At 42.2% G+C, this 17029-nt stretch overlaps 1 protein-coding gene across 1 annotated transcript in view; it reads right to left on the reverse strand.

The window, feature by feature from the left end:
* Positions 1-3532: 3532 nt before the first annotated feature.
* The window catches only part of babam2 (BRISC and BRCA1 A complex member 2), a 187648-nt gene continuing 174151 nt past the window's right edge, over positions 3533-17029 (reverse strand). The window contains exons 9-12 of the mRNA XM_041855638.1: positions 11608-11678; positions 6151-6233; positions 5830-5983; positions 3533-4224 (exon numbers count right to left, since the gene is read on the reverse strand). Coding sequence (XP_041711572.1) covers positions 4161-4224; positions 5830-5983; positions 6151-6233; positions 11608-11678 — 372 coding nt within the window. The 3' untranslated portion in view covers positions 3533-4160. The remainder of the gene's footprint in view (positions 4225-5829; positions 5984-6150; positions 6234-11607; positions 11679-17029) is intronic.

Consider the following 17029-nt stretch of genomic DNA (forward strand, 5'->3'; position numbering starts at 1 on the left):
CCATCAAACAGGCAAAGCGTCAATACAGGACTAAGATTGAATCATACTACACCATCTCTGACGCTCGTCGGATGTGGCAGGGCTTGCAAACTATTACGGACTACAAAGGGAAACCCAGCCGGGAGCTGCCCAGTGACGCGAGCCTACCATACGAGCTAAATGCCTTTTATGCTCGCTTCGAGGCAAGCAACACTGAAGCATGCATGAGAGCACCAGCTGTTCCGGACGACTGTGTGATCACGCTCTCTGTAGCCGATGTGAGTAAGACTTTTAAGCAGGTCAACATTCACAAGGCCGCAGGGCCAGACGGATTACCAGGGCGTGTACTCAGAGCATGCGCGGACCAACTGGCAAGTGTCTTCTCTGACATTTTCAACCTCTCCCTGACCGAGTCGGTAATACCCACATGTTTCAAGCAGACCACTGTAGTCCTTGTGCCCAAGAACGCCAAGGTAACCTGCCTAAATGACTACCGCCCCGTAGCACTCACGTCGGTAGCCATGAAGTGCTTTGAAAGGCTGGTCATGGCTCACATCAACACCATCATGGCTCACATCAACCCTAGACCCACTCCAATTCGCATACTGCCCCAAGAGACCCACAGATGACGCAATCTCAATCGCACTCCACACTGCCCTTTCCCACCTGGACAAAAGGAACACCTATGTCAGAATGCTGTTCATTGACTCCAGCTCAGCATTCAACACCATAGTGCCCACAAAGCTCATCACTAAGCTAAGGACCCTGGGACTAAACACCACCCTCTGCAACTGGAGTCTGGACTTCCTGGCGGGCCGCCCCCAGGTGGTAAGGGTAGGCAACAACACATCTGCCACGCTGATCCTCAACACCGGGCCCCTCAGGGGCTGACGACACAACAGTGGTAGGCCTGATCACCGACAACGATGAGACAGCCTATAGGGAGGAGGTCAGAGACCTGGCAGTGTGGTTCCAGGACAACAACCTCTCCCTCAATGTGAGCAAGACAAAGGAGATGATCGTGGACTACAGGAAAAGGAGGGCAGAACAGGCCCCCATTAACATCGACGTGGCTGTAGGGGAACGGGTCGAGAGTTTCAAGTTCCTTAGTGTCCACATCACCAACAAACTCTCATGGTCCAAACACACCAAGACAGTTGGGAAGAGGGCACGACAACACCTTTTCCCCCTCTGGAGACTGAAAAGATTTGGCATGGGTCCCCAGATCCTCAAAAAGTTATACAGCTGCACCATAGGAGAGCATCCTGACCGGTTGCATCACCGCCTGGTATTGCAACTGCTCGGCATCCGACTGTAAGGCGCTACAGAGGATAGTGCGTACGGCCCAATACATCACTGGGGCCAAGCTTCCTGCCATCCAGGACCTATATGTCAAAGACTCCAGTCACCCAAGTCAGACTGTTCTCTCTGCTACTGCGTGGCAAGCGGTACCAGAGAGCCAAGTCTAGGTCCAAAAGGTTCCTTAACAGCTTCTACCCCCAAGCTATAAGACCGCTGAACAATTAATCAAATGGCCACCCAGACTATTTACATTGACCCCCACAGCCCCTTTTGTTTTTACACTGCTGCTACTCGCTGTTTATTATCTATGCATAGTCACTTTACCCCTACCTACATGTACGAATTACCTCGACTAACCTGTACACCCGCACATTGACTCGGTACCGGTACACCCTGTATATAGCCTGGTTATTGTTATGAAATTTTCTTGCGTTACTTTTTATCATATTTTTTACTTTACTTTATTTAGTAAATATTTTCTTAACTCTATTTCTTGAACTGCATTGTTGGTTAAGGGCTTGTAAGTAAGCATTTCACGTTAAGGTCTACACCTGTTGTATTCGGCGCATGTGAAAAACAAAAATTGATTTTTTAAATTTTTTGATTTTTATTAGTATTTTGTGTAGATTTTTGACAAAAAATCACAATTAAATTATTTTTAATTCCACTTTGTAACACAACAAAAGGTGGTGTGTTAATACTTTCTGAAGGAACTGTACATTTAGCACAGGCCAGAATTCACAGTGCATCTCAGTGGCTTAGAATCACATCAACTTTGAAATAATGTATTTCCGGACAGTATAGGAGGTTTTATTGGGAAAACGACTGATTGAGATTGCGGTGAAACAAAAATATAACAGAAAAACATAATTCAGTAACAACTATCATATAGTAAGTCAATAAAATATGATCACATGTTTTTACAGTATTCTCCAACCAGTCAAAAGTTTGGTCACACCTACTAATTCCAGGGTTTTTCTTTATTTTTACTATTTTCTACATTAATTTGTATAATTTATTTCCTTCTTAATGCGTTTCAGCCAATCAGTTGTGTTGTGACAAGGTAGGGGTGGTATACAGAAGATAGCCCTATTTTGTAAAAGACCAAGTCCATATTATAACAAGAACAGCTCAAAAAAGCAAAGAGAAACGACAGTCCATCATTACTGTAAGACATGAAGGTCAGTCAATGTGGAACATTTCAAGAACTTTGAAAGTTTCTTCAAGTGCAGTCGCAAAAACCATCAAGCGCTATGATGAAACTGGCTCTCATGAGGACCGCCACAGGAAAGGAAGACCCAGAGTTACATCTGCTGCAGAGGATAAACTCATTAGAGTTAACTCCACCTCAGATTATAGCCCAAATAAATGCTTCACAGAGTTCAAGTAACAGACACATCTCAACATCAACTGTTCAGAGGAGACTGCGTGAATCAAGCCTTCATGGTCGAATTGCTGCAAAGAACCCACTACTAAAGGACACCAATAATAATAAGAGACTTGCTTGGGCCAAGAAACACGAGCAAAGGATATTAGACAGGTGGAAATCTGTCCTTTGGTATGATGAGTCCAAATTTGAGATTTTTGGTTCCAACCGCCGTGTCTTTGTGAGACACAGAGTAGGTGAACAGATGATCTCTGCATGTGTGGTTCCCACCGTTAAGCACGGAGGAGGAGGTGTGATGGTGCTTTGCTGGTAAAACTGTCTGTGATTTATTTAGAATTCAAGGTACACTTAACCAGCATGGCTACCACAGCATTCTGCAGCGATGCGCCATCCCATCTGGTTTGCACTTAGTGGGACTATCATTTGTTTTTCAACAAGACAATGACCCAAAACATACTTCCAGGCTGTGTAAGGACTATTTGACCAAGAAGGAGAGTAATGGAGTGCTGCATCAGATGACCTGGCCTCCACAATCACCCGACCTCAACCAAATTGAGATGGTTTGGGATGAGTTGGACCGCAGAGTGAAGGAAAAGCAGCCAACAAGTGCTCAGCATATGTGGGAACTCCTTCAAGACTGTTGGAAAAGCATTCCTCATTAAGCTGGTTGAGAGAATGCCAAGAGTGTGCAAAGCTGTCATCAATGCAAAGGGTGGCTACTTTGAAGAATCTAAAATCTAAAATATATTTTGATTTGTTTAACACTTTTTTGGTTACTACATGACTCCATATGTGTTATTTCATAGTTTTGATGTCTTCACTATTATTATACAATGTAGAAAATACAAAAAATTAAGAAAAACCCTTGAATGAGTAGGTGTGTCCAAACGTTTGACTGGTGCTGTACATAGTAGTAAGGAGGACTTCAAGGCAAGGATTAAGACAATTTAGTGTGCTCGCTGTAAACAAAAGTTTATTATTTTCGTAGATTTGTGTTATTCCTCAAAGTTCTATCTAGCGCTGCAGTGAGTGGGGGGGGGCTGCATAACCCTGTGATGTAGCTCTCGCTCTAGCTCTACCTCACTGTCCCTGAGTGAGAGAGGTGCACACTTTGACAGACAGTCCAACAATGAGTCAGAGGGGTTCCGTTATTCCCCTTTAAGGGCCCTTTTCCAGTTCTCTGACAACCAATCTGAAGATCAGAAGTGACGTCTCGTTTGAGGTTGTAACACTTTGGCTGGGCACAAGTCTGTTGATGTCACAAGTGGTTCTGAGCTACTGAACCTAACCATTTTAGCAACAACATTTCAGTAATTGAAAAACTACTAAATAAAATGGAAAAGAGACAGTTCAGGAAAAAGCATGAAATGCTCAACGTGGAGTTAGAGAGTACCTGTACAGTAAGCACATTATCACTATCGTGCAGTCCATTCACACACTCACACACAAACACGCACATGCTCACACACGAACACACTGCTGTACTTTAGTCCTAGAGTTTCCCAGTGGCAAAGGCCCCTTCCTGAAACTGAGGGATGAAGCTCTTGAAGTATGCTCTGTGGAGAAAGATAGATAGATAGATAGATATATAGATATATAGATGGATAGATAGATGGATAGATGGATAGATGGATAGATAGATAGATAGATAGATAAGATAGATAAGATAGATAAGATAGATAAGATGGATAGATGGATAGATGGATAGATGGATAGATGGATAGATGGATAGATGGATAGATGGATAGATGGATAGATGGATAGATAGATAGATAGATGGATTGAGATAGCGAGAGAGAGAGAGCGAGAGCAATAAAAGTAATTTAGACAGACACAGATTTACTGGAAGTGCACCAGGACTTATCTGACCATAAAAGCACAGCACCAGTTTGCTCTTTCAGCAATAGAATACTGACTGTCCTTGGAGACCAGCGATATAAACAAAGACAATTCCATATCTATTCCATGTAACTATCAACTTGGGGACAAAAACTCTGCTGTTATAGTTAAGCACTCCTGTTCTGTGCAAAGTAAGCATGGTCAGCTAGAGATAAAGCCATTAAACCACAAACAGGGTCAACTAGTTCATGTAAATTAAAAAAATTAAAAAAGGCAGAGTAGAGTAGGTTAAAGTTGGGAGAGCCATACATCTATAAATCATATCACATTTATTTGGCATATAAATCTTCACCATGGTGTGTGTAGTGATATGTCTTTTCGATGAAAGCGATTAGGTGGTCGTACTGTTATTGTGATTGTTAGTGCGACAGGGATTTTTTTGCTTTTCATTTAACCATTATTATCCCAGATAAGTTTGATTGAGATAAAATCCCTTTGGCGAGGGATAGCTGGTCCAAAGATGGCAGCAGGTTCTACAGCTTTGCAAGTTTCGTGCTAGCTAGTTGATTACATGGCCTAAACAAATCAATTACATTTTAATCATTATCATCCTGTATTAATGATAATTATACACTAAGTGTACAAGACAATAGGAAACATAGACTGACCAGGTGAATCCAGGTAAAAGCTTTGATCCCTTATTGATGTCACTTGTTAAATCCACTTCAATCATTGCAGATGAAGGGGAGGAGACAGGTTAAAGAAGGAATTTTAAGCCTTGAGACAATTGAGACATGGATTGTGTATCTTTGCCATTCAAAGGGTGAATGGGTATTACAAAAGTGCCTTTGAACGGGGTATGGTAGTAGGTGCAGGCACAACGGTTTGAGTGTGTCAAGAACTGCAACGTTGCTGGGTTTTTCACGCTCAACAGTTTCCCATGTGTATCAAGAATGGTCCACCACCCAAAGGACATCCAGCCAACTTGACACAACTGTGGGAAGCATTGGAGTCAACATGGGCCAGCATCCCTGTGGAATGCTTTCGACACCTTGTAGAGTCCATGCCCCGACAAATTGAGGCTGTTCTAAGGGCAAAAACGGGTGCAACTCAATTTAGTAAGGTGTTCCTAATGTTTTGTACACTCAGTGTAAGTCATTATTGTATGGTATAGTGGATCGAATGGTCATTGTTGTCCAGTCTGCTACGGGGTGAACAAAGTTTCCCCTAGATACAGATCTAGGATCAGCTTCCCCTCCCCCAATGCTAACCTTAACCATTAGTGGGGAAAATGCAAAACTAACTAAAGATCAGTGTCTTACTTGGCTCTCTTGGCCATCTCGTTGCCGTCCCAGCGGGGGCTGTACGGGTAGGACTTCTGCACCTGCGAGTACAGCTGCCCGCTGTTGGTGAAGTGGTACACAGACTGGAAAGTCAGAGTGGGCTGGTCCCGCGGGAAGTACAGAGGGAGGTCCACTGGAGGAGGAGAGGGGGAGAGAGATAGTGAGAGAAAGAAAGAGAGAGAGATAGTCAGAGAGAAAGAGGTGATGTGGGGTTGAATGTAGGAAAGGAGTGTGTGTGTGTGTGTGTGTGTGTGTGTGTGTGTGTGTGTGTGTGTGTGTGTGTGTGTATGTGTAACTCACCATGGACAAGGAAACAGAAGTCTTTCCACATGAGGAGAAGAGTGAGCTTGGTGAATCCTTCTGCATCATACTCCACCACCCCCCTGCAACAAGCGAGCGCGCGCACACACACACACACACACACACGCAAACCTTTCTTATATAGACACTAATGTGCTCACATGCACCATACTAATCAAATACAATGCTACATATGTGCTTGCTAAAAAGAAAGCTGCACTGTCTATATATGCTCCCAACAATTTAATGGGTAAACCTAACCAACTTTTCGGCAAAGCAGTGCCTTCTTCAAATGCAGGGGCTTTTCAACCCTGAAGAAGGCACTGCGTTGACGAAACGTTGGTTAGGTTTACCCATTAAATTGTTGGGAGCAATGTTCCCTCTAATTCTTTTCTGCACTGAGCAAATTTCAGGTCTCCTGAGCACAAACTTGAATGTTGTGAAAATTCTTTGCAACTTCCAGCGCACGTTTACTGTGAACACTGAGGCTGTACCCACTTTAAGTTACAGTTTTAACAGTGGCCATGTAGGCTACTGTGGCTATTTGATCATAATGGAGGCCTACCAGAGTGGTCTACCATAAAAAAACTATGGAGCAAATGCATTTCATAACATTTTAACATGGAAATAGCTGGTCTATCATTCGCCTACAGTAGCGGCCAATGTGTGGTGTTCAATGTAGGCCTACATTCCATGACAGGTTTGAAAAAAACAAAACATGCAGGGCTTGACATTAATCTGTTTATCCACTTGTCCTTCAGACAAGGAAGCGGCTTAAAACGTAGTTGTGTTGTTTGATGCAAGAAACCACTTTACAAAATAAAATGCATTATTATTCCCATACCATTATTACAGAGAATCAGACAAATTATGCTACCATCTGCCTATTGCTACTTAGCTTATTCAAGCCTGTCTCAAAATACAACACTGCCCCTTTAAGACAAAAAAAAAAGCTCTTTACCTGACTCGCTTTTAAGTTTTGTGCTCTTGTAGGTAGCAATCCCTCCCCTATTGCTGACTACAAATGATCTATAACTGGGCTAATAACTCACTAACTAGCAAAGGATATGTGCACACGTGGCTACATGCAGCTCTCACTTTGATCTCAAAATAAACGCATCTACTCACGACCGCTCATGCTGTAAACACAGTCCAGTTCAACGTAAATGGCACAGATCCATAAATGGAACAGATCCATATATGGCAATAGAGTACGGGCTGAGTAGTGCATGTCAATGCAATAGAATCCTACTCCGATGTGTTCTGACTACAACAAAATCTCTTGCATGGTTTGTTTTGTTTCGGTATGTAGCATTGAAAGTGGCTAATATTACATTGATTCAATCACAATTGCCACAGTAAAGGGAAACGTTGTTAGTGTTAACAGGGAAAACTCTAGAACAGTGGTCACCAACCTTTTATGAGTCAAGATCACTTTGAGTCAAAATGCATGCCGAGATCTACCGCTCAGATGTTTTTTTAATATGACTTAAAAAATGTAAGCCTAACCAATTAAAAACAGTACTGTAGCAATGACGTTTGTGCAGTAAGCTATAGGCCCAATACATTATCACAGCATATTGGCTTTGCTTGAATTGCCCTGCCAATGCATTGTTGTTCAGGCCATTTCTTAAAATTATATTTCAAAATTTGAGGTAGGTTATATGATCACACCGGTAATAGATCCGTTGTTGTATTACTTGTGAAGCACAGCTAAGTGAGCATACATTTAAATAATGTGCTTTTTATTTTACTTGGCTGATGGTGCCTGCATCTGATGGTCAGTCTCAGCAGAGGGAGAGAGCAGCTGACTGAGGGTCCGCCTCTCAACATCCCTCCGCTCTCCCTTTTCTCCACTGACCAAAAAGGGACACCGTCTTCCAGCTGATGGCGAAACTAGAGTCGCACCGCATTATTTCTGCCTCATGCACAAATCATGTTGTTCCGCCTATTAACAGAGAAAGTTAGTTATTCCTTGATATTAAAAAAGACCCAAGCCGCTAATAATAACAACAACACAAGCCTATAGATACACTTTCCTACTCATTCATTACGGCTGCAATGCTTGTTGTAGCATTGAGTGGAAATAGGAAGAATGCACGTTTTACGGTTGATAAAAGTGTTGAATACAAAGTGTTGACAGTGCTGAGTAAGAACTTAAGCATGAACTCACTCATAAAAACAGCAGCTCTTTGCTGTATTCATTGACAGTCTCTCTTGTCATGGTTTTAAACATTTTGAAATCTCTCAGTATCAACTTTACTGTAGCTTTCTTTTATGCCTGCTACTTTACTGCAGACACGGTCATCTGAGCCATACGCCAAAATGGCAACAGTTCACCTACCCGGCGCGCAGGGCAGCTGAATCGAGTGCACCTACCGCCAACAGCCCTAGACTAATAAAACAGAATAGGAACACAAGGCTTTATCGTTGGGTTTTTTACAGACATTTTTGGCGATAGACCGGTTGGTGACCACTGCTCTAGGAAGTTGAGTGAAGTTCACTCTAGTGCTTCTCTCTGTGGGCTGATATTTCTGCACGCAGCTTAGAGTGAATATCGGTAGGGAGCAAATATATAGAGTGTGCGACTTTCTTTCATTTTATACAGTTTACTCTCCTCTACAAACATTTCTGGGATGCGTCAGCTCATGCTTTTACTAGACATATGTGCTTGGTCCCACAAACACATTTCCATGTACAGTTCATTCGGAAAGTATTCAGACCCCTCAACTTTTTACACATTTTGTTACGTTACAGCCTTATTCAAAAATTTAGTTAATTTCATTCCTCATCAATCTACACACAATACCCCATAATGATGAAGCGAAAACTGTTTTTTATCAAAAATAAATAATACCTTATTTACATATGTATTCAGACCCTTTGCTATGAGACTCGAAATTGAGCTCAGGTGCATCCTGTTTCCATTGATCATCCTTGAGATGTTTCTACAACTTGATAGAAGTCCACCTGTGGTAAATTCAATTGATTGGACATGATTTGGAAAGGCACACACCTGTCTATATAAGGTCCCACAGTTGACAGTGTAGGTCAGAGCAAAAACCAAGCCATGAGGTTGAAGGAATGGTCCTTAGAGCTCCGAGACAGAATTGTGTCGAGGCACCGATCTGGGGAAGGGTACCAAAAAATGTCTGCAGCACTGAAGGTCCCCGAGAACACAGTGGCCTCCATCATTCTTAAATGGAAAAAGTTTGGAACCACCAAGACTCTTCCTAGAGCTGGCCGCCAAGCCAAACTGAGCAATCGGGGTTGAAGGGCCTTGGTCAGGGAGGTGACCAAGAACCCGATGGTCACTCTGACAGAGCTCCAAAGTTCCTCTGTGGAGATGGGAGAACCTTCCAGAAGGACAACCATCACTGCAGCACTCCACCAATCAGGCCATTATGGTAGAGTGGCCAGACGGAAGCCACTCCTCAGTAAAAGGCACATGACAGCCCGCTTGGAGTTTGCCAGAAGGCACCTAAAGGACTCTCAGACCACGAGAAACAAGATTCTCTGGTCTGATGAAACCAAGACTGAACTATTTGCCCTGAATGCTAAGTGTCACGTGTGGAGGAAACCTGGCACCATCCCTATGGTGAAGCATGGTGGTGGCAGCATCATGCTGTGGGGCTGTTTTTCAGCGGCAGGGACTGGGAGACTAGTCAGGATTGAGGGAAAGATGAACGGAGCAAAGTACAGAGAGATCCTTGATGAAAACCTGCTTCAGAGCGCTCAGGACCTCAGACTGGGGGTGAAGGTTCACCTTCCGACAGGACAACGGCACACAGCCAAGACAACGCAGGAGTGGCTTCGGGACAAGTCTCTGGATGTCCTCGAGTTGGCCAGCCATAGCCCGGACTTGAACACGATCGAACATCTCTGGAGAGACCTGAAAATAGCTGTGCAGCGACGCTCCCCATCCAACCTGACAGAGCTTGAGAGGATCTGCAGAGAAGAATGAGAGAAACTCCCCAAATACAAGTGTGCCAAGTTTGTAGTGTCATACCCAAGAAGACTCGAGGCCGTAATTGCTGCCAAAGGTGCTTCAACAAAGTACTGAGTAAAGGGTCTGAATACATACAGTACCAGTCAAAAATGTTGACACACCTACTCATTCAAGGGTTTTTCTTTATTTTTACTATTTTCTACATTATAGAGTAAAAGTGAAAATATCAAAACTATGAAATAACACATATGGAATCATGTAGTAACCAAAAAAGTGTTAAACAAATCAAAATATATTTTATATTTGAGATTCTTAAAATAGCCACCCTTTGCTTTGATGACAGCTTTGCACACTCTTGGCATTCGCTCAACCAGATTCACCTGGAATGCTTTTCCAACAGTCTTGAAGGAGTTCCCACATATGCTGAGCACTTGTTGGCTGCTTTTCCTTCACTCTGCGGTCCGACTCATCCCAAACCATCTCCATGCTTTACGGTGGGAATTACACATGCGGAGATCATCCTTTCACCCACACCACGTCTCACAAAGACACGGTGGTTGGAACCAAAAATCTCCTATTTGGACTCCAAACCAAAGGACAGATTTCCACCGGTCTAATGTCCATTGCTCGTGTTTCTTGGCCCAAGCAAGTCTCTTCTTCTTATTGGTGTCCTTTAGTAGTGGTTTCTTTGCAGCAATTCGACCATGAAAGCCTGATTCACACAGTCCGCTCTGAACAGTTGTTCTGTTACTTGAACTCTGTGAAGCGTTTATTTGGGCTGCAATTTCTGAGGCTGGTAACTCTAATGAACTTATCCTCTGCAGCAGAGGTAACTCTGGGTCTTCCATTCCGGTGGCGGTCCTCATGAGAGCCACTTTAATCATAGCACTTGATGGCTTTTGCGACTGCACTTGAACAAACTTTCAAAGTTCTTGTGAAATGTTCCTTATTGACTGACCTTCATGTCTTAAAGTAATGATGGACTGTCGTTTCTCTTTGCTTATTTGAGCTGTTCTTGCCATAACATGGACTTGGTCTTTTACCAAATAGGGCTATCATCTGTATACCCCCCCCCCACACACCTTGTCACAACACAACTGATTGACTCAAACGCATTAAGAAGGAAATAAATTCCACAAATTAACTTTTAAGAAGGCACACTTGTTAATTCAAATGCATTCCAGGTGACTACCTCATGAAGCTGGTTGAGAGAATGCCAAGCGTGTGCAAAGCTGTCATCAAGGCAAAGGGTGGCTATTTGAAGTCTCTCAAATATAAAATATATTTTGATTTGAATAACACTTTTTTGGTTACTACATTATTCCATATGTGTTATTTCATAGTTTTGATATCTTCACTATTATTCTACAATGCAAAAAATAGTAAAAATAAAGAAAAACCCTTGAATGAGTAGGTGTGTCCAAACTTTTGAGTGGTAGTGTATGTAAATGTGATATTTCAATGTATTTCTAGCATACATGGGCGCACATACGCACACACAGACTCACATTCCAAAGTGACTGAGAAAGGCAGCAATGTACTCTCTCCTCTTGTGGTAGCCTTGAATGACATACTGTACCTGAGGGAGGGAGGGAGGGAGGGAGAGAAATTAATACCTATGTGATTACCAGGCAAATACCAGCTGAAACAGAACTGTACAATACTAAAATGTAACTTCTGGGGTTGGCATCCTGAAAAGTTAAGCCAACGTAATACACAGAAAATAACATGCTTTTTATTTCACAAGTTTCTCCATTGTATAATTTTCAATTTAAATCACTTCCTCAATTGAGTGACTTGAATTCAAATTGACCAAGGATGACCCCGGTTGGTACATACATCCTCTCAAGACGACGAGACCATATCAGAAGAGCATCAATCAATACTTCTCGACATTATACGTCAGTGTTTTTAATGAGTGCACATATTGAAGAGCTGAGATGTCAAACTAACTATAAAGTGCATCATAGGATGAGTTACGCACTTTTACACTTGGGGTCAGTCGCCAACCCGGTGACCCCTTAGTGATGCATGATGGCCGTGACAGTTTTGTGACGCAAACAATCAGGGATTTATATTCATACGGTCACCTTCAAAATGATTGGAACCCTTGATAAAGATGAGCAAAAAAGACTGTATAAAATAAATAATATAAGTACTGAGCTACATTTTGTATGCTCAAACAAATTATAATAATACAATTGCTCAGAGAAAGAGATTTTGTTCAACAAGTAATACTTTTTCCCTCAAAATGATTGGCACCCTTGTATATCATGCACGCTTTAAGTCTGGTTTTGGGGTGGGGCTCTGTTAGAGCATGGGGGGTTGGGGTGGGTTTGATTTGGTAGGGGATCCGTGTGTGTTCTGCCCTCTACCTCTTCTGTCTGTTATCTGTATAATAATAAAAAATGCCAAATAAAAAAAAACGTAGGGAAAAGAAAATATTGGCACCCGTTTTCAATACTTTGTGCACCCTCCCCTTGCAAAGATAACAGCACTGAACCTTTTTATATAATGGTTTATGAGATTGGAGAACACACTGGGAGGGATCTTAAACCATTACTCCATATAGAATCTTTCCAGATCCTTGATATCCTTCGGTCTGCGCTTATGGACTGCCCTCTTCAATTCAAACCAGGTTTTCAATGGGTTTTAGTCCAGAGATTGCCATTGCAAAATGTTGATTTTGTGGTCAAATTACCATTTGTTTGTGGATTTTGAATTGTGCTTTGGGTCTTTGTCTTGCTGGAAGAGTTCAGCCTCATGGCAGAGGCAATCACATTTTTGGCAACAATTTGATGGTACTTGGTAGAGTTATTGATGCTGTTGACCTTAACAAGGCCCCCAGGACCAGTGTAAGCAAAACAGCCACCATATTTTACAGTAGGTATGGAGTTATTTTCTGCATATGCATCCTTCTTTCAACGCCAAACCCACCGTGGTATACACTACCGTTCAAAAGTTTGGGGTCACTTAGAAATGTCCTTGTTGTAAATGGCTATTGTAGCTGGAAACGGCTGATTCTTAATGGAATATCTACATGGGTGTACAGAGGCCCATTATCAGAAACCATCAGTCCTGTGTTCAAATGGCACGTTGTGTTTGCTAATCCAAGTTTATCATTTTAAAAGGCTAATTGATCATTAGAAAACCCTTGCAATGTTTTACAATTATGTGGAACATTTTCACAACTCTTAGCACAAAAATCTAATCAGATCATCAAAATGGCTCATGTATCAAAACTCTAAGCAAATTTCCAATTGACTGAGTACATCAAACATTGTGACACTGTATATGACATGAGTTTTATGATATGGAAATGTGAAGTTCACATTTGGACTCACGGAATACAGTAGATCACCCCCAGAACCCTTTGCAAGGGTAAAATCTGCATAAACATTGTTGATTCGCTGTCGCGCCCAAGACAAGACGGCCCCTCTCTAGACCCTTTGTAATTGGGGGGTGGTGTGTCTGGACTTGTAGCTGTAGCCTGGTTTTGAGTACAGATTTAATTATTCGATTTTTAAGATCAAGAAGGATCTCTTACACGCACAATTATATTCACTGACGTTGCAGATATCAGTTTTCTAGTATTAAGGATTACATTTTACATCCCAGATATTAGTGGTGGGCACCAATATCGCTATTTCAATATAATGCAGATTTATTTTGATATCGATATGAGCAAGGCATATCAGGATATTTAATTTCTCTAAGCACTATACAGCATTGGTAATTCAAATATACAATTATATTTATTTGCTACAATTCTCATTCAATACTGTTGTTTAAAAAACAAGCACTCAAGCAAAACACAAAGCTAAGCATACAAGAATGTTACAATCAATACAATTACTTCTCAATGTGTACATTTTAGGGGTGGGCACCAATATCGCTATTTCAATATTTGTGTTTTTGCCACTTATTGATTCCCCACTGGGCCAGATGTGAATGCCCTGGGAGGCCCAAGCCTACCCCCAACCAGTTTTTTAGGCATACAAACAAGACATTATCAACCCAATAAGTCAGGAAGGTATCTCCAACTGTGAATCTTGGACATGTACCTTTTTCAAAATGGGGGTAAAATGGTTTTCTGAATAAATGGTCTTGTTTTAATCACCAAACATAATTAAATTAACCCTGCATGTTTTAAATTCACAGCTCTGGTTTTAATAAAACAATTATTTGAAGCAACAAATACTTTTTAGAGTTGATCTGTCCAGACCCACATCACCAGCCCCTCCCGACTAATACACACAAACCCCTCTTCTGACTAGCCCATCACAACATCAAGCATTCTCACTGGTTAAGGAAATTGGCCAATGGGGTATAGGTGTCATGCCCAGACATGGAACCCCCATTCTAACTAAACCATCACATCAATCCCCACATGTCACCATAGGCCCCAATACAATAGCCCCTTGATCAACACAGTCTCTGTCACCCCAATAACACCTTTCACAACATGTCTGCACACGGACACTAGGACCATTCCTCACACCCACAATACTATAATAAGAACAGTGGGGTGTGATGTTTACATACAACACGTGGTAAAAAAAAAAACATAACACATGGGTGTCATTCACATCCTGACGTGAAGCACTGGCCACTCAGAACAATGGGGGGTGATATTTAAGCAATAAGGCCAGAGGGGGTGTGGTATATGGCCAATATACCACAGCTAAGGGCTGTTCTAAGGCACGACGCAATGCGCAGTGCCTGCATACAGCCGTTAGCCATGGTATATTGGCCATATACCACAAACCCCAAGGAGCCTTATTGCTATTATAAACTGGTTACCAATATAATTAGAGCAGTAAAAATACATGTTTTGTCATACCCGTGGAAAACGGTCTGATATACCACGGCTGTCAGCCAATCAGGATTTAGGGGTGTGATATTTACATCCTGGTATGAAGTCACACCTGGGTGTGATATTCAAATCCTAGGTGGAAGTCCCGCCTCCTCATAAATCACAATATTTGATTGATAGTTTGATATAAGCCATCCTATTTAAACTACTCACTTACGTCCTCTACCAGGCAAGTTTATCACTGTTCCAGTGGTTTGAAACTTTTAAATTTTTTGGTACCAATTGCTTGATTTATGAAGGTCAACAACCATGTCTTTTTTCGTTTGTGAGTTCTTTGCCTTTACCCATGGTGATGGATCACAAATGGATTTTGCATGCGTGTTACCTCATGTTTATACCCCAGTGAAACAGGAAGCCATGGAAGGCCACAATACAGTTCCTTGAGCTGAGATTTACTTAAAGTTGAATGTTAATGCAGATGTAATTTTGTTTGATTTTGTAAAAATAAAAATCTTTAGGGGTGCCAATAATATTGAAACTTATCTTTTTGAGAATTGATTTTATTACTAGTAATTGTATTAGTATAAATAATTGTCAAAATATTTAGCATACAATATAGCTCAGTATTTGTAATGATTTATTTTATACAGTCTTATACAGCCAATACTTTTGGAGGTGATTGTATATACAGTGCATTCGGAAAGTATTCCGACCCCTTCACTTTTTCCACATTTTGTTACGTTACAGCCTTATTCTAAAATGGTTTCAATTGTTTTTCCCCCCTCATCAATCTACACACAATACCCTATAACGACAAAGCAAAAACAGGTTTTTAGAAAATGTTCCTTTGTTGAAGCACCTTTGGCAGCGATTACAGCCTAGAGTCTTCTTGTGTATGACACTACAAGCTTGGCACACCTGTATTGGGGGAGTTTCTCCCATTCTTCTCTGCAGATCCTCTCAAGCTCTGTCAGGTTGGATGGGAAGCGTCGCTGCACAGCTATTTTCAGGTCTCTCCAGAGATGTTAGATCGGGTTCAAGTCCGGGCTCTGGCTGGGCCACTCAAGGACATTCAGAGACTTGTCCAGAAGCCATTCCTGTGTTGTCTTGGCTGTGTGCTTAGGGTCGTTGTCCTGTTGGAAGGTGAACCTTCACCCCAGTCTGAGGTCCTGAGTGCTCTGGAGCAGGTTTCCATCAAGGATCTCTCTGTACTTTGCTCCGTTAATATTTCCCTCGATCCTGACTAGTCTCCCAGTCCCTGCCGCTGAAAAAAATCCCCACAGCATGATGCTGCCACCACCATGCTTCACCATAGGGATGGTGCCAGGTTTCCTCCACACGTGACACTTAGCATTCAGGGCAAATAGTTCAGTCTTGGTTTCATCAGACCAGAGAATCTTGTTTCTCGTGGTCTGAGAGTCCTTTAGGTGCCTTCTGGCAAACTCCAAGCGGGCTGTCATGTGCCTTTTACTGAGGAGTGGCTTCCGTCTGGCCACTCTACCATAATGGCCTGATTGGTGGAGTGCTGCAGTGATGGTTGTCCTTCTGGAAGGTTCTCCCATCTCCACAGAGTTACTCTAGAGCTCTGTCAGAGTGACCATCGAGTTCTTGGTCACCTTCTCCCCCAATTGCTCAGTTTTCCTGGGCGGCCAGTTCTAGGAAGAGTCTTGGTGGTTCCAAACTTCTTCTATTTAAGAATGATGGAGGCCACTGTGTTCTTGGGGACCTTCAATGCTGCAGACATGTTTTGCTACCCTTCCCCAGATCTGTGCCTCGACACAATCCTGTCTCAGAGCTCTACAGACAATTCCTTTGACCTCATGGCTTGGTTTTTGCTCTGACATGCACTGTCAACTGTGGGACCTTACCTAGACAGGTGTGTGCCATTCCAAATCATGTCCAATAAATTGAATTTACCACAGGTGGACTCCAATCAAGTTGTAGAAACATCTAAAGGATGATCAATGGAAACAGGATGCACCAGAGCTCAATTTCGAGTCTCATAGCAAGGGGTCTGAATACTTATGTAAATAAGGTATCTGTTTTTTATGTTCAATAAATTTGCTAAAATATCTAAAAACCTGTTTTCGCTTTGTCATTATGGGGTATTGTGT

The sequence above is a fragment of the Coregonus clupeaformis genome, chromosome 29 (genome assembly GCF_020615455.1).
Source record: "Coregonus clupeaformis isolate EN_2021a chromosome 29, ASM2061545v1, whole genome shotgun sequence".
NCBI lineage: Eukaryota > Metazoa > Chordata > Actinopteri > Salmoniformes > Salmonidae > Coregonus > Coregonus clupeaformis.